This window comes from Acomys minous, assembly GCF_964271855.1.
Source record: "Acomys minous genome assembly, chromosome: 14".
NCBI classification, from domain to species: Eukaryota; Metazoa; Chordata; class Mammalia; order Rodentia; family Muridae; genus Acomys; species Acomys minous.
The window spans coordinates 2,928,665-2,954,318 of NC_140496.1; the positions used below are offsets into that span (position 1 = coordinate 2,928,665).

General features: G+C 53.0%; 1 protein-coding gene across 2 annotated transcripts in view; it reads left to right on the forward strand.

The window, feature by feature from the left end:
- The window catches only part of PCNX2 (pecanex 2), a 143,630-nt gene that overhangs the window by 114,838 nt on the left and 3,138 nt on the right, over positions 1-25,654 (forward strand). For both annotated transcript variants that reach the window (XM_084757682.1, XM_084757683.1), the window contains exons 25-32: positions 2,496-2,711; positions 8,621-8,874; positions 10,573-10,806; positions 13,757-13,878; positions 19,196-19,340; positions 21,719-21,949; positions 22,677-22,951; positions 24,176-24,363. In XM_084757682.1, coding sequence (XP_084613808.1) covers positions 2,496-2,711; positions 8,621-8,874; positions 10,573-10,806; positions 13,757-13,878; positions 19,196-19,340; positions 21,719-21,949; positions 22,677-22,951; positions 24,176-24,363 — 1,665 coding nt within the window. The remainder of the gene's footprint in view (positions 1-2,495; positions 2,712-8,620; positions 8,875-10,572; positions 10,807-13,756; positions 13,879-19,195; positions 19,341-21,718; positions 21,950-22,676; positions 22,952-24,175; positions 24,364-25,654) is intronic.

The window sequence follows — 25,654 nt, forward strand, 5'->3', positions numbered from 1 at the left end:
GATTGTCACTGGCATGTGGCCGTGGGACTCGGTGACACCGCAGGATCATTGCATTAGGCACGGGGACAGCCTCAGAAACACACCCTGCGTCCAGCTAGCCATAAACAGCTCATTTTCACCCTAATTACGCGGGTACGTGGTCAGTGTGCACTGATACGCCCTGAGCCACATTTCTACTTTTAGTTATCGTGTCTGAGTAGAGAACAGCGTACACTATGAGAAAGGGTTAATTCTCTCATTCAGGTAGGTCTCTCCGTTATATGTGTGGGGAGCTGAAGACAGGCTTTGATTAGCGCCTCCGATGCTCTTAGGGTCGCTGTCGTCATGACAGCGGCCCTAAGTGCAGGCCAGCAAGCTCGCGCACACAAGAGCAGGTGCGGACACCTTGTCCACAGTTCCGTCTGTCAGTCATAAACAGCTCATTGCACTGACTCTGGCGCAGGGTCAGGGGGTCGGTATCTATCTGATGGCTGCCCCCATGCCCCCATGGGCCTTTTAGCAACAGCCCAGTCCTCTTCCCCTCTGGGACATCTCCTTGCTGAGTCCAGCCTCGCATTCTGTTTTCCCACGGGTGCGGGGCGAGGCACTCAGGTCAGGCGGCGCCTTCATGGCTGATTCTCTCTTGGAGACAACACACAAGAAGCCTGGGTTTTACCTCCCGGTCTTCCCTTGGGGGAGACTTCACGCCTGACTGGCTTCCCTGGTCCTGGAACTGAGGTCCTCACATTCCTCTCTGGCCTTTCCAGGCCTTCTTTGACCGACTAAGCACATACAGGAAGGACTGCCCCTCTCGCCCAGTCTCCCTTGGACAGCTTGTGACCCTCATCCTGAGGCAGCCCACAGAGGGAGAGCTGCAGTCACAGCCTGGTGAGGAGACTGTGGAAAGGCAGCACACACCTCGGTCCACCCCTCCACACGTAGCCCAGGCCATCCCGCCCCCCCTCCAAGGAAATGGGGCATCCTGGTTCCATCTCCTTCAGGCAGCCTCCCCTGACCCTGACTCTCACCCTCTACCCAACTGAGACCTCCTGTCTTCCCTCCAGACCCCGTGGTAACCTTCAGGCAGACTCATTACTGTCGAAATGCATATTGCTTACACAGTCCCGTGTTAAGCTCACTACCCTGACCTTGTGGGCTGACTGTGCCTCCTGTGCAAGCATGAGGACCCAAGTCACCTTTCAACTTCGAGTATGGAATGTTAACCAATGAGCAGCCACTGACAGAATCCAGCATTGTCCCTGCCAGGAAGACACACGTGGACAGCCACTGTGGGCATGGCGGGCCCAGGTCCCGGTGTTCACTGAAGAGTGTGAAGCCGATTTGTTTTGCAGTGGCTTTACTCGTGACTGTGCACAGACACAGCCCCAAAGTCCTCCTGTATACAGGAAGCTGCTGAGGACCACTTGAGGTAGAGGATAGGTAGAGAAGTGAGGTACAGGCCCAGGGTTCAAGCGTGTGTGTGTGTGTGTGTGTGTGTGTGTGTGTGTGTGTGTGTGTGTGTGTTGGAGATAGTTTAAATTTTATTCTATTGGGGTTTCTTACACCTCTGCCTCCCTTCTCCACCCCAGTCCCTTCCAACACCAGGTGAAGAGGAAGAAGGTGAGTGGGGAGAGAGGCTCCTGCTGCCCAAGGTCACTGGGCTCCTTGGGGCGAGTCCAGTCTTCACAGTCAGGGCGTCTCTGAGTTCTCCTCTTCAAACTGCAACAGCAGCGACCAGGAGGAACAGGGGAGAGCGCGCCCTCCCCTCCGCCCCCTCCACCCCCCCCCTTCTTCCTTCCAGTACCCCTGCCCTCTCTGGGGAGTCCTCAGAGTTAAACTCTCTGCAGCTGACAGAGATCAAGGCCCTCAGACCCTGCACGAGGCTAAGCTGCTGCTATGGACAAAGTAAAGCAGCCTCATAGCCCACACCTGGGATTAAAACAAAACATGTTTACATAACAGAACTGAGTTTTTAAGGAAACCAAAACTCCTACACCTGTGTGTGCCTGTGCGCCTGTGTGCCTGTGCATGTATGTGTACATGGATATGTGTGAAGGCAGGTGTTCCTCCTCAGGAGCTATCTACCTTGTTTTTAGGATCAGAGTCTCTTCCTGCCTTAGAACAGGCTCAGCGAGGAAGCCCCAGGCAGGGGTCCACCTCTCTCCATTTCCCTGGTGCTTGGATTACACATGCTTGTTACCAGGGTCGCCTTTTCAAACACACGTGTCCTGTAGAGCAAACTTGGGTCCTCATGCTTGCACAGGAGGCACAGCCAGCCCACAAGGTCAGGGTAGTGAGCTTAACACGGGACTGTGTAAGCAATATGCATTTCGACGGTAATGAGTCTGCCTGAAGGTTACCACGGGGTCTGGAGGGAAGACAGGAGGTCTCAGTGCACTCCACCAAGCAGGAGGGAAACAGGCGCTTTTATGTCCACGAAGACTCCGGCCTCACTGAAGGGCAGTGCACTGTTTCAGAGTGTAAGAAGGTGTGCTTCTCATTTCTCCTGTCCTCAGGGACTAATGACAACAACCTCAACTCCATCTTTTATGAGCACCTGACCCGGACCCTGCAGGAGTCGCTCTGTGGAGACCTGGTGCTTGGCCGCTGGGGCAACTACAGTTCCGGCGACTGCTTCATTTTGGCTTCAGATGACCTCAACGCCTTCGTCCATCTGATCGAAATCGGAAACGGTCTTGTCACCTTTCAACTTCGAGGACTGGAGTTCCGAGGTAGAGGTCCTCTTGTTTGCAGCACTGTTGAGTCTCAGCGGGTTGGGTTAAGAATCCTGCAGAACATTGCTTAGAAGCCGCCATCAGGGATGGGGGAGATGGCTGAGGCGCTAAGGGCACTAATGACTCTTGCAGAGGATCTGAGTCCAGTTTCCAGGACCCAGAGTGGGAGGGTCCTCTGTGGGCTCCTGACATCTCATGTATATACTCACACACACATACACACAAATAAAAATGCAACAAATCTTTTAGAATGGAAGCCACCACAGATGAACGACCTGGGGACTGTCCCACTGCACGGGGATTAAGGGCACCTCTACTTTTGACCAAGCATTCTGACATAGGCACAGCCCACTCGGGGGGCAGGAACAGTGCTGCCTCCTGCTCTGTCCTCTGCTCTCGGGTCCACCCAGATGAGCGCATTCTCACCACTGTGGTCAAGGACCATTCCTGTTGATGTGCTTTCTACCTCATGCAGGACTGTGTCCTCTCAAACCAAAGAGCTGCAGTAAGTTCTTCCTCTCTTAAGTTGTTAGTTAAGTTATTTTACCACAGCAGTGAGAAAAGTAATTGATACAGAGTCACTTCCAATGACAGCTCAGAGTCTGGGAGAAAAACAAATAACTAGGCTACTTTCCCTGTGCTGTGGTGACAGAGAGGCAGGATTTTCTGGGGACCACAACATACTGGATTCCCGAAACCTCACAGGGTAAAATATAGAAGGGGCTTCATGCCAGGCAGTGGTAGTACACACCTTTAATCCAAGCACTCAGGAGGCAATGGCAGGTAGGTCTCTAGGTTCGAGGCCAGCCTGGTCTACAGAGTGAGCTCCAGGACAGGGCTACACTGAAAAACCTTGTCTTAGAAAACAAAAACAAAAAAGCCAAACTCATAAAAGAGGAGGAGGAGGAGGAGGAGGAGGAGGAGGAGGAGGAGGAGGAGAAGAAGAAGAAGAAGAAGAAGAAGAAGAAGAAGAAGAAGAAGAAGAAGAAGAAGAAGAAGAAGAAGAAGAAGAAGACAACGACGACACAGTAGCAGCAGCAGTGGCTTCTGGGAGTTGGCTCTGGTTTGTTGCTTTGTCTTCCTCCAGTCAACCGCAGTGGGAAAGTCCCTTGCCTGCAAAGCCAGTGCAGTAGCAATGTCTTGAGGGAAAGTGGAAGCTAACTTGCCCGGATCCCACACCTCCCCTTACAGTACGGTTTCTTTGACCTAGTTAGACCAAAGTTTTAAACACAGAGGCTTAAAAACCCTGCAGCTTAACAGAATTCAAGTTCTGAGTAAGAACTCAGCGGACTCGAAAGGGCTGTTGTTGGGTTTGTTTCTCTTTGCAGTATATATCACAACATTTCCACCGAGGGCCAGCTTTCCCCTGGCTTGGTGTTCCGGGCCCCTTTTTCCTCATCTACTTTTCTTCTGAATTCCCCGTTTTCTGTAAGATCAGGTTTTATTATGGTCAAATTTAATCGGCTTTGTCCCTGCCTGGGGCAATCAAAGAAAACACAGACAGACAGAAGAGTCTCTCGCACTCTCCGGAGATCCACTGAGGAAGCAGCAGAGGGAATGGAACTGTTTGCACGTTCATAGCTGGTTCTCCCTCTCCTGACCTCCCTCTTTCCCTGTCTCCCTCCCTCCCTCCATCTCTCATATTGGGGATCAAACTCAGAACAGCATGCATACCAGGCAGTGTCTACCACTGGGCTACACTTTGTTAGGAATAAAAACTGTCCCAGAGGAAAACCAGCATCCTGAGGTCATGAGGAAGAGAGTCTTCTGTCACCGCCCCCCCTCCAGCTCCGTGAAAGAGGAGTCCATGTTAACAGGATGATTTAGTGTCAGGCTACAGAAATCGGCACATGTTAACCTAAGAGGAGAAGAGATGAAGACTTTCTGACCAGCGTGGGAGGGCCCCTGGCTTTTGAGCAAGTTCAACATCTAAAATCACACAGCAGGGGCTGGGGAAACAGCTCATTGGCTAGAGCACTTGGTGTTCTTCACAAAAGCTTGATTTCAGTTCTGAGCACCAGCTCTAGGGGGTCGGATGCCCTTTTCTGCCTTCTGTGAGCATTTGCACACACACACACACACACACACACGCACACACACACGCGCGCACACACACGCACACATGCACTATAAATCTTAAACTCACCCGTCAGCTACAAGACCCAGGGCTGCCCCCACATTGCTGAAACACTGGATGCTGCTGTCCCAGAGAGCAGATAAGTAGCTTTCTCTACCTCCTCTCCTCCTAAGTGCGCCCCCATCACCTCGCCTTTCTGTGCTGTCATCTCAGTCAGAGTCAAGTACACTAGATCACCAAAGTCAAGGTCACAAACATGTGATCTGGGTCAAAGGGCGTGGCCACTGAGACTTTAATGATGGGTATATCGCTTGGAGAAAGGCTAGCTGCTCTGACAGTACTGTTGAGCACAGCATGCTTTTACTTGGCAGATGTGGAGGTTGGTCAGAGAGTGGAGGTAGCAGAACACAGAGCTCCTAGCTCTTCAGCTCCAGTGGCCACTGCCCCTAACTCTTCAGCTCCGGAGCTCCAGAGCTGAAGAGCTAGGGGCGGTGGCCACTGGAAGCTGGGGTGCTATTAGAGGGAAGCAAGCATTGGTAAACGCATCTAGGGTTGTTACCATGAATATGAGGGGAAGAGAGGGAGAGAAGGAAACAGGAGGAAGAGGGAGGGGAGAGGGGGCAGAAGGAAGGGGATGGAGGAAGGGCGGGAGAGGGTGGGAGGGAAAGGGCAGGATGGAAGAAAGAAAGAAGGGAGAGGAGAGGAGGGAAGAGAGCAGAGGGAGGACAGGGGAGTGGAGAGGAGAGAAAGAGGGGGGAGAGCAGGGAGGGGAGAGACAGGAGGGAAGTGACGAGAGGAGACAGATGAGGAGAGATGTTAAGTAAGGAAAGGCTGAAATAAATATCTAAACATTTTTAAGTCTATTTGTTATATGTTTAAATCTCGCTTCCTCAGAATCCCTTCTAATTTTAATGTGGCCCCGCCCTGCAGGCCATTTTAGCAGCTCGGCGCCTTGGTGGGCCTCACAGAGGGGACACTGAAGCACAGACCATCACTCGCATGTAGCCACCCACTCCCATTGGAGCTGGAAAATAATCAGAAAGCAAGATTAATGCTCCTGTCTGTGGGAGACGTTATCAGCCTTCTCAGGGTTTGGCTGACCCCATAATCGCTGGCCCATGGGGATGGAAGGAAACACCCAGGCAGCCTGCCTGATCTCATCCAAAGCAAGAGCTTTATCTTAACTGGCAGGTCCACACACAGCTCTCCCGCTGATCCTGAAACTCTCTAGAACTTTCTCTGTCTTGGTAACAGTCAACTCTTCGCATAGCTTGAGCAATCCCCTAGCTCCCTGGGTGACAAACGTCATCCATACACTAGAACCCTGTCTTCTCTGCCACCTTTGCATCCTGTGCTCAGAAGGGAGCTGTGTGAGGAGGAGGCAGTTCTAAAGGCCCACAGACTAGGAAGGCCCCTGCCTCAGAGTCCAGTTGGCGTCCTTCTTGTCTAGCCTGGAGATGGAGTGAGTGGGGAGTCTCACACCCGGAGGTAATTACAGAACTACGCATCCCAACACCCATCATACCTAGTATACGTGGGAGCTTTGTATGTTTGCGCATGTGTAGAGGCCAGAGGTTGATGTCGAGTGTTTTCTTCCATGGCTCACCACCTTATTATTTTTACTGTTGTTGAGACAACGTCTCCCACTGAACCTGGAGCTCGGCGGTTTGGCTGGGTCAGCTAGCCAGCAAGCGCCAGGATTCTCCTGTCTCCGCATCTGAACATTGGGATTATAGCCGTGAGCCACACACGCCTCAACATCGTGCCTCTTATGTGGGTGCTGGGGGCCAGGACTCAGGTTCCTGTGCTCTGCAGCTCCCGCGGAGGCAGCTCCCCAGCTCTCAGGGAAACGTGCTTTTCATCAGACTTTAAGACACTGGCTTCTCATTCTAAAAGACCAAACCCTTCTATTCTAAAGAACGCGTGGCTCTGGGGAGCTACAATGCATATTTACAGAAAGGGAACCGTCACCTCTCCCACCTGCACAGCCAGTTGGCGTGTGCGTCCGATGAGGCACCAAACGTCACCTTTCTAAGTCGATAAGAGCCGTTTAAATGGATGTTGTCGAGAAACAAAATTTCACCATGGAAAATAATGCTGTTCATTTAAAGACATCACGCCATGTTTAAGATCTACTTTACCCAGCACCACACAGGAAGAGCTTGTTCTTAGGGCCACTCTAAATGCGAGGCAAATTTCTGCGGACTCTACAGAATGAAAAAATGTTATTAAAAAAAAAAAGGGCAGCTTTCTGTTGTGCTCAGAAAGCAAACAAGTTATAAATCACTCTGGCATATTTCGTGAGCTTTTGTCTTTTCTCCTCCTGCACACTGGGCCAGTGGCTCTCAAGGTCACTGCTGAAAGACAGCTGCTCCAACGTTGTTGCTGAAGAGTGGGTCTGGGAAGTGCAGGAGAAACTGCTCAGGAAAGCAAAACAGTATGAAGCGGGGGGGGGGGGGGGGGGGCAGGGGGGGCAGCGAGCCAGCAGAGACCCTGGCTTTCGATAAGCTGGGAGAGGCCAGAGATCACACCCAGAGATTAGTGATGCCACCAAGGTCATGTGGGTCACTAAGGTCACATGGATCAGTAGGTCGTGTGGGTCAGCAGCAAAAGCTTGTACACACTGAGCGGTCTCACTAGCACCAGGAAGCCTTCTAGAATTTATCAGGGATAATTAATACGCTCTATAACCCCATTCAGATCAACACTAGCCTGTGCCTTATTATCGACTTGTTGTTATTTTTGTTTTTGTCTTTTGGGGTTTGTTTTGTTTTGTTTTGTTTTTGAAGCAGGGTCTGGTGCAGCCTGTGCTGGCTCCAGATGCACCATGTAGCTGAGGCAGGCCTTGAACTCCTGGCCGTCCTGCCTTTACCTCCCAAGTGCGGGGTTACAAGCTGGTTCCAACACACCTGCGCTGAAGCCCAGGAGCTGTGGGTGCTAGGCGGGCACTCTGCCACTGAGCCGCACTGCCAGGCCTGCGTCACTTCTGTAGTGAGGAAAGGATTCAAAGAACCCTCAGCTCAGTGTCATTCTGGTTGTAACCCTTTGTGTGGGGTTTGGGCTGGATTCCAGACACCCCGCTGTGGGATCGTGCACCCTGTGACATGGGTTCCTATGGATTTCTAGACTTTGCCTGGCGTTTTGATCCTATGTGCAGGGTGCTAGTCTCACTGAGTTTTAGTATATTAGATTCTGTACAGTATCCCCACCATGCCAAGGTCATTTTCAATCCTAAATCTCCCCTCAAGGGGCTGTCTAGAGTACCACACGTATAATCCCTATTGCTCTCCTTATGAAAATGCTGAAGAAGACATAGCCCCCTTTTATAGAAGCCGATCTAACCCCAATTCTCATGAAGAGGCCTCTGGAAACATCTTGCCTACCTACATACCTATCCCACACACACACACAATTACACATATATACATGCAATACACATGTGCATACATTCACACACATACATAACAGACACACACATGCATACTTTTACATGCATACATACATAACACACACATATACACGCATACACACACACACACACAGAGGAATGTGTATACACACCTGCACATAGGCACACACCTGAAGAGTTAATGGTTATGAGAATCCTGGCTATTTGTTAAGTCTGCTTTAAATTAATAACACCTTATTCCAGCACCTTCTGGCAACTTAGAGAGACACCTCACAGGGCTAGACAGTGGCTCAGCGGCCAGGAGTACTGGCTGCTCTTCAGACAACCTGGGTTTGATCCCCGGCACACACAACAGTTCACAACTGTCTGTCCCCTCCTCTGACCTCCCCATGGTCTGAAGCCTGTTGTGCCCTTGGCCAGGAACCTACTGCCAGCAGAGGGAGGTGGAGGCCATCATGGAAGGGGACGAGGATGACAGAGGCTGCTGCTGCTGCAAACCTGGCCACCTACCTCACCTGCTGTCCTGCAATGCTGCCTTCCACCTGCGCTGGCTCACTTGGGAGACCACACGCACGCAGTACATCCTGGAGGGCTACAGCATCATCGACAACAACGCAGCCACCATGCTGCAGGTGTTTGACCTCCGCAGGGTGCTCATCCGCTACTATGTCAAGGTGGGATGTGGTTCCCAAGGACATGGGGGGAGGGGCAGGGAGCCTGGGAAGTGGGAATGTGAGAAGGGCTCCTAACGGCCCTACACAAAGTGGCGTGTGGTGCTTCCCCCCACCCCCACCCTCCAGCTTCCTAATGAGAGACACAGCGAGGCTTGAGGACCTCTTCTTTCTTGAAAAACCCAGCAGGGCTCTGTGTTAGCCTAAGCCTGGACACAGCACGCTGGCTGCAGCCTTGACTGTCTGTCCACCTCCAGCACAGCAGGGTGTGTGTGTGTGCTTGTCATGATGGGCGATTTAAATATCCAGGAAGCAGCAGCAGGCCCCGTGTTGGAGTTACACAGTGCCTCGTTAGATGCTGTGCCGATGGTCCAGCCTAGAACCAAAACTGTGGGCTGGACATGCGGCTCAGGTGGCATAGCTTTAGCCTAGCGTGTACAAAACCCTGGGTTCGATCCCCAGCACTGCATAAAGCCGGCTGTTGTGGTGCATGTCTGTAAGTGGAGGAGGTGAGGAAGGAGGATCAGACGTGCAAGGTCATCCTTGGCCACACAGAGTGTTCCTGGCCTTGCTACAAGAGACCTGTCTCAGACAGACACTCAAACCAAAGATTAGGAAGAGCAGTGCCAGAGAGAGGGGTGAGAGGGAGGGGGGAGGAAGAGAGGGAGGGAGGGGGAGGAAGGAGGGGAAGGGAGTTAAAGGGAAAGAAAGAAGAAAAGAAGTGCAGTTTGGATGCTTTGTGGCGAAAAATGTCCTTCTGGCCCAGGGTATGAAGTGTTGGCCTGGCTAAGGTGTGTTCTAAGAAGCAGGGACCAGCAGGACGGCAGAGGATGGAGAAAGTCCTTTGTGGTGGCACCTATGCTGGGGGAGGTCACAGATGGTGACAGGCCTGCTGAGGGCTCTATAATTTAGGACTGTCCTGTGCAGGTCTCTGCAACAACCAGAGCCAACAATGACACAAGAAGGAGACTGGTTCACCGTGACTCGGTAGCCGGTGTTGGTTCAGACTTCTAGAGTCTGGCCCAGGGCAGTTTATTTTATCCATGTTTAAGCACAGCACTTTTGAGGGAAGGGGACGAAGCTTTCTAATGATAATGAACTCAATCCTGTGTGTACAACAAAATTTAAGACATAGTTACATATTAAAACTCTCTTCAAAGTCCGTATGACCTCTTCTGTAAAGATGGATTCTGTTGACTGAGAAACGACATCCAAGATAAAGGTCTAGGGAGAAAGAGTCTGCGATAAGCACAGGGTCTGGGCAGTCAGGTGTGGCCTGGCCCTGCAGATAACAAACACAGAGGTCACCAGGGTCTGGGCAGTCAGGTGTGGCCTGGCTCTGCAGATAACAAACACAGAGGTCACCAGCCTGCCGGACCCATCCGTTCCCAGCCATCCATGGAGAAAGCACGTTATATGTCTCTTCTTTTGAAGAGACAACCCCAACCGTTTAACATTCCTGGTTTCCCCAGTGATTATCTGTGAGCAAAGGACCCTGTGCCCCTTACACCGCTCCACGAGCCGAGAGGCGCCTGTCAGAGCCTCAGACCCCTGCTGGTCAAAGCTGCCCTTGATGGAGCCGATGATGCCTTTGAGGCATCTTTCCAGACCCTTCTTACTGACACCTAATGAATCAAAGCATAAGGTCTCCCCGGCTGCAGACCGGCTACCAGTCCTCACAGGTCTCGTTGCTTCCCATAGAGCATAGTGTACTACATGGTCACGTCCCCCAAACTCCTCTCCTGGGTCAAGAACGAGTCCCTGCTGACATCCCTGCAGCCCTTTGCCAAGTGGCACCACATCGAGCGCGACCTAGCGATGTTCAACATCAACATCGACGATGACTACGTCCCATGTCTCCAGGGCATCACCCGGGCGAGCTACTGCAACGTGTTCCTGGAGTGGATTCAGTACTGTGCAGGGAAGAGACAGGAGGTAGGAGGGGAGCTGGGCCGAGGCACGGGGTACAAGCACCCTCTCTCACTGCACCCCAAGGAGCTGGGCTGAGGCACGGGGTACAGCACCCTCTCTCACTGCACCCCAAGGAGCAGGGCTGAGGCATGGGGTACAAGCACCCTCTCTCACTGCACCCCAAGGAGCGGGGCAGAGGCACGGGGTACAGCACCCTCTCTCACTGCACCCCAAGGAGCAGGGCTGAGGCTCTGAGAAAACAGAGATGAGACAAAATGATTTTTTTCAGATAAATGTTTAGTATTCAAGCAAACAAACGTTTGGTGCTTGATGGGGTGATGACATGTTTTGTCTCCAAGGACAGAGCATTGATAGCTTCTGTCCCTTTAAGCTGTGCTAGGGGTCATCACTATGGTTTAAGCCTCTAGAGTGGCATCAAGATACTGGAAACTTCCTTGTTTAAAATTGCATCTTGGTGTTAAGGGGTGATCCATGCCAGGAACCCTGGTGCAGTGAGGTGGGGCCGGGACAGGTGGGTTGCTGGGGACTTATTGGCCACGAGCCGAGCACCAAGCCAGTGAGCTCCAGGCTTAGTGAGACACACCCTCACAAGAGGATCATGTGGAGAGTGTGTATGTGTACACACACACATACACACACAAGAATTAAATTGAGTAAATTTGTGTTTGGCGAGCTCAATGGCAGATGACTTTGCCTGGCATGCATGAGACCCTGGGTTTGCTACCCAAAACCATCAAAAAATTACTAAAATTTTTGTTAGAATTTAATTTTATTTTGTGCCTGTGTGTGTGTGTGTGTGTGTGTGTGTGTGTGTGTGTGTGTGTGTATGTGTGTGTATGCACATGCACACACATACATGGAGGTCAGAGGTCAATGTCAGGTTTCTTCCTCAATCATTCCCTGCCTTACTCTGCAGCAGGGTTTCTCTGAACCAGGAGCCCACACGTTACCCATCAGGCAGCAAGCCCTAGGGATGCGCATCCCACCTTCCCCAGGTCTGCAATTTCAGAAGTATGCCACCAAGTTCTTACAGGCAGTCTTAGGATCTGAACTCGGGTCTTTATGCTTGAGAAGCAAGCACTCCGGTGACTGGAAACTATTGAGTCAGACATGGTAGATCATGTCTATAAATGGGGAGGCTGAGGCAGAAGACCTTCTAGTGGGTCATTCTCAGCTACATAGTGAGTTCTAGGCAAGTCTGGGCTACATAGCAAGCCATTGTCTCAAAACAGACTCTTTTTTTTAATTTTGAGATTGCACCATGACATATTTCTTTGCTGGTGTCAGGAAGATTTACTGAGCACATTGCCTCACATATATACCATCTGCTCGGCGATCAGATGGTCCAGGCTGCCTCTATAGCTGTCATTTTCTAGTACAGTGATCATGTGCTGAGTGTACACCTCAAGGCAAGCTGGCCTCCTGGAGATGAAGCCCAGAGTAATGGGCTCTCACAGAGGGAAGAGGCAGAGTGAGTCACGGAATGGATGTCCGTCCACCTCGCCTGCTGCAGGCTCAGTGCTGGTGTATGAAGGAGGTTGAGGGCAACAGCCTCAGCAGATGACGAAGTGCGTAGGCTGTGGAGAAGATACAAACCACGGGCCCAGCGTCTCTGGGTCGGGGAGCCAGTCTCAGCCGGGGGACATGGCAGCTGGAATAAGGAGCCTCTGATGCGTCTCCTTTACCCCACACCATCCCCTTTGTAGGCAGACTATGTGCGCCTCTGCTAGGCATTGAACCTGGGGCCCTGCCTTACCACCAGGTGCTCTACCATAAAGTGACCCATGTGCCTGCCCCACCCCAGCATGGCCCCTAATACATTCTGTAGTCCAAGCAGACCGTGAACTGACAGTCTCCTGCCTCAGCTTCCTGGGTAGCTGGCCTGACTTTGGCTTCACATAACTGTTAATTGGTCACTGGTTTTGGAGTCATCGTCTGTCCAAAGGACCCTTATCCAAGGGAGGAAAGAAAAGGCCAGCTCCATCTGCCTCAGGAGATGGTGATGGGGGGGGGCATTCTTTAGACACCATGGTCTGACTGTCTCCATGACCTGAACCTGCCATAATATGAAATCCCAGAGAATTTGCTCATCAAACCTAACCTTTGCCACCTTGTTCTGGAAAAGCACCTGTTGTAGTTTGAGAGTGAGGTGTCCTCCCTACAGGCTCATGTGTTAGAGCACTTGGCTGGCCCTTCAGTGGCACTGTTTGGGAAGGTTGTAGAACAGTTGGAAGGTGGAGCCTCTTAGCCTGGGCGGACCCCTGGAGGTAGTAGGCTGCCTTAGTCACTGTTCTATTGCTACCAAGAGACACCGTAACCAAAGCAACTCCTGTAAAAGAACTCATTCAACTGGAGGCTTCTTACAGATCCAGGAGCACAGTGGTGCCCAGGCAGACATGGTGCTAGAGAGGTGGCTGAGAGTTCCATGTCCCAATCCATAGGCGGGGGGTGTGGTGGGAGGAGGCGAGAGGCGGGAGAGAGAGAGACTGGGGCCTGGCATTGACTTTTAAAACCTCAAAGCCACTCCCAAAGACACACTTCCTCCAACAAAGTCACATCTACTCCAACGAGGCCACGCCTCCTAATCCTTCACCACACAGGCTTCCAGGCCTTATAGCCAAACCTCACATCTTGTTCCCGGTTTTTGCTTCCTGACTGCGCACACATGTGACCAGCCGCTCTCCCTCCCTGCTGCCATGCCTCCCCTGCCATGGGCCGTGTCTCTTCTTCCTTAATTGTTTCCTGTTAGGAATTTCACAGCAGCAATGAGAACAGTGACTAATATAGTGTTTTCCCTGTTCAACCATAAGAGAAGCTGCCTTGGGCAGGGAAGACTCCCCACTCTGGGTCACTTCAGAGGCACCTGGTTGGCTACAGTGTGCACCTGGAAGTCTGCTCCAGCCACACAGGTGAGAGCCCAGGTGACAGCTGGCTTCCCACCCTGTTCTTTCAGCTCTCCAAGGCCCAGGACCATGTCGACAGCGATGAAGACTCACCCCTGGTGACACTCTCCTTTGCCCTGTGCATTCTGGGAAGGCGAGCTCTGGGAACAGCTGCACATAATATGGCCATGAGGTACCCCTCCCTCCCCAGGAGACACCTAAGGTGTCTTAGACTGGTGCAGGCATTCAGAGTTTACATTCTGTGGGTTCTGCCAGTCATTTTCTTTATTTCCAACTTGGCCTGCTCGCTTTCAGATGCGGATTTCCTCAGCAAATGGGGTTGGAACTGCAAAATGTTTCTCGTCATGGTAATCTTCAGGTTGTTGCGTTTGGAAATATTACTTTGGGTAGTTGGAACCCAGAGGTTCCAGGTCTCAGATTTCCAAGTTGTAAGGGTTGGGCTGGGAAGGTAGCTAAAAGGCTTGCTTAGAATGCCTGGGTTCAATCCCCAGCATTGCATTGTCCTGCACCTTGGAGATAGAGGCAGGAAGATCAGAAGTTCAAGGTCATCCTCTGCTACATAGTGAGTTCAAGGCCAACCTGAGAGACTTGAGACCCAGTCTGCAAATAAACTGGCTGCAAGCCTCCTTGTGGCTTTTTGCCCAGTACCTAGCAAAGTTGGTGTTGGGAAAGGTTTGTCCCCAACACTGTTTCTCTGGCCCTTTTCACCCTGCCTACTGAGCAGCATCTGTCGCAGATAAGCTGTGCTTGGACCCTGCAGTCCCCACTTTTCCAGCTAAGATGCTCTAACTAGTGACATCACCCACAGAGTCACTGGGCATCGGTGCATTTTGTGTGGCTTTATCTTTGGTACCCAGTACTGGAGGAGCTCCTGACTTAGGGAATTAAAAGCAAGATGCCAACTGAAATCAGTCTTGGTACACGAGGGAACATTTGAATTTAAGATAGGAGGAAAGCAGGGCTGTGGGTGGAGTTCACTGCTGAACACTTGTCTAGTGTGTGTGAGGACCTAGGTTCGATTCCCAGCACCGGAGGAAAATAAGGAAGAATGAAGGAAAGGAGAGCGCCCTGAGCATCTTAGGTGGCCCAGGGTGTCTGTCACTTCCTCCCCTGCTTTGCATCTGTGCCACTATGTCCTAGGCTGGGCTGTGGTGCTCCACGCCACCTAGGCCCTGATGCAAGTGTGGTCTAAGCTCAGGGATATATTGTACCATTTGGAGTGCAGGCATGAGGACCTGAGTTCACATCCTTTACCCTCCTGACCCCCTGCGGATGCTGAGATCCCAGTGCGGGGATGCAGAGGCGGGAGGGTCTGGGGTGGGGTTTCCACATCACAGTTCTTCATTCCCAGGGAGGCGCCTTCCCTGAAGGAACAAACCCAGGAACAACGGGGCATTCTGAGCCCATCTGGGATCAAGCCAGCCTCCCTGACAGGAATATTTTTACCTCAGAGCCAATGAGCTCTGTCACATCCCAGATCCCAATAGTTGAGCCACCGCGGAAAGACCCAAGGTCGGGCTGGTCAGGAATTGTGGGGTGTTTTTTTGGTTTTTTTTTGTTTTTTGTTTGTTTGTTTTGCTTGTTAGTTTGTTTATTGTCACTATGATCAAAATGCCTTTGAGAACAAGTTAGACCATGGTTTCAAATCCATCATGGTGAGAGAGGCACAGTAGAACGGGGCTCTGACAGTGACAGGTGTAGTGCTGGTGTAGTGAGAGAATGCTGCACGCTAACCAAGGGGGGAAACTGCAGGGTGACCTGCCTTGAGCTGGGTCTCACACTTTCACCGTACTGGACCCCCTGCAGCCGGAAGGATCAAGGCCAGCTGACACACCTGGGGCCACCGTTCAGGCAGGAGGATCCAGCCGTGTACCTTAAAAGCAGCTGTGTCTCCTTGTGAGAACGGAGCCCTGGGTGTAGCTATAGCTTGTCCACCAGTGGCATCAGAGCGGTGTCACACTCTCATCCCCCTCCCCCTTCAGAGCCACTTCCATAGCCTTTTCTCTCCCATTTCTCCTGACGTGATGTGCTAATTGTACCTTGTGTGGCTACCTTGGGTATGTAAGGATGAGGCACGACCAGTGAATGTGACCCATGAGCAGAGGTGGCACGGGTCATCTGGACCACTGTGTCTGCAGAGCTGGCGTGAGGTAAAGCCAATGCCTTCCTTGTCTATGGATGTCCCAGAGGGGAGTAAGGCGCATAGGAAGAGAGCTCTCTGTGGTCCTGGGGCAGGTCTCCTGTCCAGTCATGGTTTGGTGACAGAGGCTGACACCTTGAGCACTGGGTATCCCTGTGACTGATCAGTGGTGAGTCACCTCGTTTGTCCGCACTCTGCACTCGCAGAAACCTGGCTGCACCAGGGTGGGATACGGAACAAGCCAGTCTGTGACGGGCTCACCCTGATGAGTCCTGCAGAAACTAACCCTGTAATAAGGTTGCTTCTTCAGAGCCTACAGTCCAAACCCAGCTGATGACCTGAGGCTGTGATCCTTGTCAGGCACAGTGCTGCCCTCACTTCCCAGGGGCCTGGGGGGTTTTCAATGCTGGGGCTACAACAGCTCCTTAGGTGGCTGCTCTGAGTCACTTTTGCACTCCAGACTCAACCCAGTGTCCCTGCATCAGTTGTGACATCAAAACTGTCCCCAGACATGGACAGGTGTCCCCTGTGGGCCCAATCCCAGTGACTGGAAGCCACTATGAAGAGTGACAACCAGGTTAGGGACTGTTACTTTTTGTTCTTGTCACTTGGATCAGAATGCCCATGAGAGCAAGTTCAAAGAAGAAATGATTTGTTTTGGCCCAAGGTTTCCAGTCCATCGTGCTGTGATGGGCACAGGAGAGCGGTCAGGCAGGAAGGGGGGCAAAGCAGACACAGGTAGGGTGGGGTCAAAGCCCGACGTGGTGCTCCCTGCTGTCCCTGCCTGGGCACACTGCCTTCTGTCTGCTCATTCTCCAAGCCTTCTGGCTCTACCATGGCGTAGCCTGTCTTGCATGCCTTCCTGATGGGCTGTGAGTGGGGCTTAGTCTCCTGAAAACAAAACCTTGATTGTGTTGTGCACCACTCTCAGAAGTGACAGCCCAGATCCAGGTGGGTGAGAGTCTGCCATTTCTTAGTCTAATCGGTGTGTGTGTGTGTGTGTGTGTGTGTGTGTGTGTGTGTGTGTGTGTTCCTGTGGTTGTTAGGTACAGATGTGTGTGGAAGCCAGGGGACTGACTACCTGGGCAGTCACTCATCAGGCACCATCTACCTTTGCTTTAGAAACAACTTCTTGCAGTGGCTCGGCTCTCTCCCTGTGGGATAGGCACCCAGTGAGCCCTAGGGATCCATCCCTCTGGGCCTCCCAGCTCAGGGGTCGGAGCTGCACACCATCACGCTGGCTTCTCAGGAGAAGCTTCAAAGGACAAAGCTCCAGATCCAGACTCACCCCAGGCGTCCTGCAGGTTTCCACTCCCCAGCCCCCACCCTGCCCTGCTTCGCTCCAGCCTCCTTCTGTATATCTACTTTCTCTTTATCCCCCCTGCAGTCCCCCCTACTCCCCTATAACTCCCCTCCACCCCCAGGGGAGAGGCCAGTTATGAAACACCTCCCACTAGAACGCTCTGATGTCTGGTTCCGCAGGCTGAGGGCTTCTCACTTGGGCTCTGGTTCACGCGGAGAGTCACTTTAATAAGACACCTATAAGCATAGCAGGGCGTCATTTTCTCTGAAAAGAGAATCATCATCTGAAGTATAGACCGTTGTTGAGGCCTCAGATGGGAGCCTGGGTGACTGGAGGAGACACTGGGGTTGAGGCAGTGGAGGGGGCAACCGCCTGCAGCCAAGCAAACAGCAGGCGGAGGCGGAGGCTCTTGTACTGTGGGCATTGCCTGGGGGAGTCAGGTGAATCTTCATGTCTTTTGTTGTCAAAAAGGAGATTTTCCTCCTACGCTGAGTATGCAGTGTGGCGCTCCTACCTTCCTGTATTCCCGGCACCTCAGCTCCACTTTGATGGTCACTGACTTTCCAACAACATCCCCATGTGGTTCCCCGTGGCAGTTGCCACTCAGTCGTGGACTCCTCAGACCACGGCACCAGCCTCAGTGCAGTCCTGCTCTGGTGGCCTCTGTGCCTCCCAGGGACTGGCTGTAGCACTCAGACCATCGAGAGCTTTTCTCTGTGAGCAGACAGCCCTTTGGAAAAGATCACCTCCTCCGTCTTATTCCAGAAGGTTCTAGGTCCCTCCAGGCTACAGCAGAGGCCCCATGTGGGGAGGCCCTGGCAGCCCTGATTTCTCAATGGAATCTTGCTGGAAATCAATAAAGGAGGTGCTACCACAGCAAGCGGTGGCCGTGCTTCCCTGAGGCACAGGGCGGGTGCCCTGCATCCAGTCAGAGGTCTTCTCACTAAATCCTTGAAGACTCTTTCCTCTTGTTTGTCCTGTGCTTGCCCTCCCACGCCAGCCCTGTCCAGTGTGCTGGCTGGCTGCCCTGTTTGCCTCGCCCCGCATCTCGGGGCCATTAGAGGTAGCCATGAGAAAGCACAGTATAGAAACAAGGGTGGAGGAGAGGAAGGCTTCCTCCCTGTCCCACATGGCTTTCCCGAGCCCTCATTATGTTCGCTCAGAAAAGGCCCCGGGCCCTGAGTGACTTCCCTGTGTGACACTGTTCTTCACTCGGGTAAAACTCAAGGATCAGTGAGAAAGACAGAAAGTAGACAAAGCTGGAAAACCCGGACGTGGGAAAGCCCTGACGCCTCCGGCAGAGCTGTTAGCCACTGACTGGACCCTGGATACCTTGCTTCCTCCCTAGACGTGAAGAAAGGGGGGCAAGGGGAGCAATTATGCCTGACGACCTAAGAGTCCGTGCTTGGGTGCCATTTGGTTATTTGGTAAAATTCAATTTCTACTACGATTAACACAGCCCTGGGATGTCAAGAAGAGGCCTAAGACACTGGTGAGGGGAGGGTACGTGTGGCAGAGCCGGTGTGACTAGGGAGGGTGAGCCTGCTGCCCCGTGTCTCTGTTGGCATGGTGATGGGAGATGAGTTTGCACTGAGGCAGCAGCATACTTCACTCCCAGCTATGGGCGGGGCACCAGGGCTTCCGGGAAAGTCCAGAGCCCTCTTCCTTTCCTTGATGGATCAGCCTAAAATGTAGTAAGGCAATGTATGTGCACACGTGCAAGTGGTCACCTGTCCCTGGTCACCGTCCATCTTCCCTGAGGTTGTAGCTCACTCATTAAGCCACACTGGGTGGCCTGCTAGATCCAGGGACCATCCCACCTCTGCCTCCGCTGCTCTGGGATAGCAGGCACGCACGCACCACCACACTGACTTTTTATGTGGGTGCTGGGAACTCAGGAGTGTTTGTGTGCACTAAGTGAGCCATCTCGCTAGGCCCAGGAAGATGACTCCTTAAGGCAGGAAATGCAGTAGGGGTGCTGGTGGGGACGAAGGCATGAGGAGCACGTTCAGAGTGAGGCCACCGCCATGTGACTGTGCTTTGCAGCCTGGACTCATTCCTGTACGGGCTCCACGCCCTCTTCAAAGGCGACTTCCGGGTCACAGCTCAAGACGAGTGGGTGTTTGCCGACATGGACCTGCTGCACAAAGTCGTTGTCCCAGCCATCCGGATGTCCCTGAAACTGCACCAGGTAAAAAGCCACTTCTGAATAAAGGATTAATCTGCCCAGTTACATCTGCTCCCTGCCCTCGGTAAGATAAGCAGCTGCCTCCTCCATCCTCCCCTGTCCTCCTTCATCCTCCTCCATCCTCCTCCGTCCTCCTCTGTCCTCCCCTGTCCTCCCCTGTCCTCCCTCATCCTCCTCCATCCTCTTCTGTCCTCTTCCGTCCTCCTCCATTTTCCCCCCTCCTCCTCCGTCCTCCTCCATCCTCCCCATCCTCCATTCTCTTCCTTCCTCCCTCGTCCTCCCCCATCCTCCTCCATCCTCCTCTGTCCTCCTCCATCCTCCTCCATCCTCCCCCATCCTCCATCCTCCTCCATCCTCCCCCATCCCCCATCCTCCCCCATCCTCCATCCTCCTCCATCCTCCCCCATCCTCCATCCTCCTCCATCCTCCCCCATCCTCCATCCTCCCCCATCCTCCATCCTCCTCCATCCTCCTCCATCCTCCTCTGTCCTCCTCCATCCTCCTCCATCCTCCCCCATCTTCCATCCTCCTCCATCCTCCCCCATCCCCCATCCTCCCCCATCCTCCATCCTCCCCCATCCTCCATCCTCCCCCATCCTCCATCCTCCTCCATCCTCCCCCATCCTCCATCCTCCCCCATCCCCCATCCTCCCCCATCCTCCATCCTCCCCCATCCTCCATCCTCCCCCATCCCCCATCCTCCCCCATCCCCCATCCTCCCCCATCCTCCATCCTCCCCCATCCTCCATCCTCCCCCATCCTCCATCCTCCCCCATCCTCCATCCTCCCCCATCCTCCATCCTCCCCCATCCCCCATCCTCCCCCATCCCCCATCCTCCCCCATCCTCCATCCTCCCCCATCCTCCATCCTCCCCCATCCTCCATCCTCCCCCATCCTCCATCCTCCCCCATCCTCCATCCTCCCCCATCCTCCATCCTCCCCCATCCTCCATCCTCCCCCATCCCCCATCCTCCCCCATCCCCCATCCTCCCCCATCCCCCATCCTCCCCCATCCTCCATCCTCCCCCATCCTCCATCCTCCCCCATCCCCCATCCTCCCCCATCCCCCATCCTCCCCCATCCCCCATCCTCCCCCATCCCCCATCCTCCCCCATCCTCCATCCTCCCCCATCCTCCATCCTCCCCCATTCTCCATTCTCCTCCGTCCTTCCTCGTCCTCCCTTGTCCTCCTCCATCCTCCTCCGTCCTCCTCACTGGCCCAGAGTCAGCTCAGCCAAGGAATATGCTACAAATCCTCTTAAATCATGAGCTGAGAGAAAGAACCCCTCCCTTTACATTGTCTGTGTCCAGTGCCGGGTTATGGTGAGGGGAGAAGCAAATAACATGGGTCAGGGAGATGCCTCGCTCCGGGACGTGCAAGTGTGAGGTTCTGAGTTTGAGCCATAGAACCCAGGTAGAAAACCGAGGTGTGGACACCAAGACAGGAGGCTCTTTAGAGCTCACTGGCCGGCCAGTCTAGCCAAAGTGGTGGTCTCTAGGGTCAGTGGAAGGTCCCATTTCAACATAGCAACAAAATGTGGGTAGCCACCAAGGAAGACAACTAAGATTGCCCTCTGGCCTCTACATTTGCAGTCAAGCACAGCCTCCATCTCTCTCTGGTGTATATCACACGCTCAAGTAATAATTAAAATGATGGGTTAGGGAGACTGGGAGTAGAGGGGGCTGCAATTAGGATATAAGATGAATAAATAAATACATTTTAATGATGGATTATTCTAGGTCATTCTCACCTACAGCATGAGAGCTTGTCTCAGAAAAGCCTACAAAAATGAATTAATAAAAATATAATCTTTGAAAAGCATGGCATCCCTTTTCTGGAGAGCCTCAGGAAATTATTCAGTACTTAGCTTTAGAAATAGCGGGTTAGTCTAAGTACACTTGACATTGGCTAATGACCATTTTCCTCCCAGGAGCTTATAGGGAGAGGTGACAGTCCACTAGGAAGAAAGGGGTTGACCTAGATGTCACAGAGGCCTGAGCAATGCAGCTTATTCCTAGGCACGCGCCATCTGGTTAGGGACAATGAGCTGAGATGACCTTTGAACCCAGCTCAGGGTTCAGTAACATGGCGGGGCTGGTGGGATGAGGAGGGCATGTGGCCCTGGAGGCCACTGCAAGTCCCCCTCTGCCCTTGCTCAGAACCAGCAGCTCCGGCCTCACTGAGCCCACCTGGGCTCTCCCCACCAGGACCAGCTGGCCTCACTGAGCCCACATGGGCTCTCCCCACCAGGACCAGCTGGCCTCACTGAGCACACCTGGGCTCTCCCCACCAGGACCAGCTGGCCTCACTGAGCACACCTGGGCTCTCCCCACCAGGACCAGCTGGCCTCACTGAGCACACCTGGGCTCTCCCCACCAGGACCAGTTCACCTGCCCTGACGAGTACGAGGACCCAGCCATTCTCTATGAAGCCATCCAGACCTTTGAGAAGAAGGTGGTGATCTGCCATGAGGGAGACCCAGCCTGGCGAGGAGCGGTGCTGTCTAACAAGGAGGAGCTGCTGACACTCAGGCACGTGGTGGATGAGGGCGCCGATGAGTACAAGGTCCTCATGCTCCACAGGGGCTTCCTGAGCTTCAGGGTCATCAAGGTAAGCCGCAGGTGCCGGTCCCCACCTGGGGAGCAAGGAGAAAGAGGATGCAACTGACATGACTGGTCCCTAAGTCAGAGGAGTGCTGGCAGGCAGAGGCGGGGCAGAGAAGCAGCTGGAAAGCCTTGGTTCATGGTGGAGTCATCTTCCTCCCTAATTCACCACACAGGGCCATTTTGTTTGTTTGGTTAGTTGGTTTGGTTTGGCTTTTTCCCAGACAGGGTTTCTCTGTGTAGCCTTTGCTGTGATGGACTCACTTTGTAGACCAGGCTGGCCTCGAACTCACAGAGATCTGCCTGCCTCTGCCTCCCAAGTGCTGGGATTACAGGCGTGCACCACCAAGCCCAGCTCTTGTTTTGTTTTTTTAAGTGTCTTAATGTTTTAAATAAGTTGTAATATAAGGCATGTGTTCCACTGGCTGCAAGTTGGAAACACCTACTTCAAAGTTCCAGAACTTTCTTTGATTGCCTGCTCCTGGGTCGAAGAGCCCTCTTCCCCATGACCTTTCTTTGCGCAGGGCTAAGAGAAAACCTTACTTCCTTTTTATTTTCCCTAAGTTCCCTCCTATGAGTATGATGTCATTTTCGGGACCCAGACAATGGCCTTAGACCAAGTGTTCCATCCCCAGATTCCCTGTCCTAGAACCACACACACTCTCCACGGGTCTAACCCACAGACTGACGGCCAGGGGCCCTGCACGTCTCCCAACCCCCACCCCTGCTCACAGGTGAACAAGGAGTGTGTGCGCGGACTCTGGGCAGGGCAGCAGCAGGAGCTCATCTTCCTGAGGAACCGCAACCCTGAGCGCGGCAGCATCCAGAACAACAAGCAGGTCCTGCGCAATCTCATCAACTCGTCCTGCGACCAGCCGCTGGGCTACCCCATGTACGTCTCCCCGCTGACCACGTCCTACCTGGGCACCCACAAGCAGCTGCAGAACGTCTGGGGTGGGCCTGTCATGCTGAACCGTATGAGGACGTGGTTCCAGACCAGGTGGCTGAGGTAGGACTTCCCAGAGGCCTCTGCCTGGGCACTGGGGAGGAGCGTGGGGAGCTCTGGGCAGCACGATGCTGGTGGTGGCCATTGCTGTGCACAAGTGGCTTCTAACAGGTCATGTGTGGCCTCAGAATGACTGGATAGGGAATGTCATATCCACAGTCACGTTCCCCACTCTCAGGCCCGGGTTGTGTCTGGAGGATTATGTCTTATTTTTTAATCCTGTTGTATATATGCTCGTGTGTGTCTGTGTGTGTCTCTGTGTGTGTCTCTGTGTGTGTGTGTGTGTCTCTGTGTGTCTCTGTCTGTGTGTGTGTCTGTGTGTCTGTGTATGTCTGTGTGTGTGTCTGTCTGTCTGTCTGTGTGTGTGTGTCTGTGTGTGTGTATAGGTATATCACAGATGTGGAACTGAGAGAACAATGTTACCAGTATTTTTTTGTTTGTCTGTTTGTTTTTTTAAGACAAGGTCTCTCACTAGCCTGCAACCCACCAACTGGGCTAGCCTGGCTTGCCGGTGAGCTCCAAAGAATTTTCCTGCCTCCACCTACCCAGCGCTGAGCTTCGGGGCACCCCACCATACCCAACCTTTTCACACGGGCTCCGCAGGTCATACTCAGCTCCTCAGGCATGCGCTGCCCAGCAAGCGCGTGGCTGGCCGAGCCATGTCCCTAGCTCTTGTGGGTGTTTTAAAGTGACCCACTGCTGGAGAGAACGGACCTTCAGGCATGCCACTCAGTGCTAAGTCTTTTTCTCTAACGCAGTGCTGAGCATCCAGTCGCTGGGGGCATGCTAAGCTCTTCATGAGTGTGGCAACACTCCTGATGGGTTCATAAGGAAGGTTCAGAGTGATGCTGCTTCTTCCTGGCATGCCAATTGATTAATCAACTAATTAACTAATCAAACAAGTAACTGATTGATTGATTAATTATACAGTGAGCCCCTTTCTCACTTGCACTCCAGGGGTGCTGTCCACCTGGAGAGAGTGCCCTCCCGCCCAGTTCTCTCATGGTGAGGGTTAGGGATCAGCAGTGTAGTCGAGTGTCACTTACAGTGGGGATTGGCGTGGATAAGAAACATCAGAGCTGCACAAAACAAGCTAGAGCTACACATCAGTTGGTGACACCATCTTATGAGACCGCTGCCCTCAGCTGATGCCACTGTGTGGCACCTGACTGTGTGAGAGATGTGAGATGTGTTGGTGCAACCTGGAAGTTCCTGTCCCTCCCGCAGAATGAGAAAGGACTGCAGCGTGGGCCAGCGGAGTGGTGGCAACATCGAAGACATAGATGGCGGAGCAGTGCCATCAGCAGGTGGCAGTAACGCCCCTAGTGGAGAGAGCCGGGATAGCAGCACAGAACACCCCAGGAAGGGAGGCGCCCAGCAATGGGCCTCACCCCGCGGAAGGGCTCAGAGGCCAGGTGAGTGCCCAGGGCCTCAGGTACAACATAGAGGAATGTATCTGATACTCTCCGGGGCCTTTTTGGCTGCAGCGAAGGAGCTTAGGGTCAGTGGCTGTGGCTGTTGCAAGAGATTTGCTCAAATGATGCCCTGTGGCTATCTGGGTCCAGCTTTGGTCATTCATCTGTCCATATGTCCATTATTTTGGGCAGTCATTTGTGTGCCTGTCCCCATGCCTGTCAGATACACCACTCCCTGAGCCTCTCTCCATATGCGTTTCCACCGTATGCATCCTGGTTACGGCCTGTGACCATGGGATTCTGCATTTGGTCATCACAGTAGCAGAGCGTGTTCGGAGGGAAGCCGGGCTGGACAGTAAACTTCAAGCCTGCGCAGCTGCCCTTGACCCACTTCTTCCAGACGGCACCACCACCCAAAGGGCCCAGGCTCCCAAAACAGCACCCCAAGTGGATGCCACGCGGGAGCCTGAGCAAGCCAATTCTCATTCAAACCATATATGCTAGCTGTCATGTGACAGAGAGGCAGGCGGCCACTCATGGGTCAGGACGTGCCTCTGGGAAGAGCAAGGTAGTGAGTGTTCAATTCTAGCAGGACCTCATACCACTGTGGCTCACTGACAGGCCCGCCTCCCATGTGCTACCTCCCATGATGGACTCCTCCCCTCCCGTGACTGCCCGCCCTGTCTTTGCTCCTTGCCTTAATTCCAGCTCTGACCCTTCGCTGAAGTCCAAAGGACTGATGTCTGCCTGGAATCCTGACAAGCAGGCTTGCCCAGGCCACCCCACCAGGCAGCCGCTGCTGGTTTGCTGGGCACTTCACACTCCTACCCGCTGCCAGGAAAGCCGCGTGCCAGCCTCACAAAGTTCCGCACACCCCAAAGCCATCTCCTCATACTAAACAGTAGATGTCACAGCCAAGGAGAGATGGCCTATCACTGAGCCTGGTGACCTACTTACCCGTCACTCCCATGAATCCCACACCAGAGGGAAGGGTCGCAAGTGTGTATCGCTAAGGGCTCAACCTTCAGCTAATGATCAAAGACAAAGGAAAAACAATGAGCCAAGGAGTATAATTTACATTATGTTTCCATTCAGGTCTGAAGGTTTTCCCTAGAAATGCTCAGGATTGGATAATGCGGTCGTTGAAAAAATAAGTTAATTGTAAAATAATGAGTCGGAGCGGCACAGATGATTTTCATGCGGCTTTCCTGCTACTTGGTGCTGTTTCATTTGTAAAATTAAAATTGGAAGAAAAAAAGAGCAACAAAAAGCAGAAAGAGTATCCGCGGCG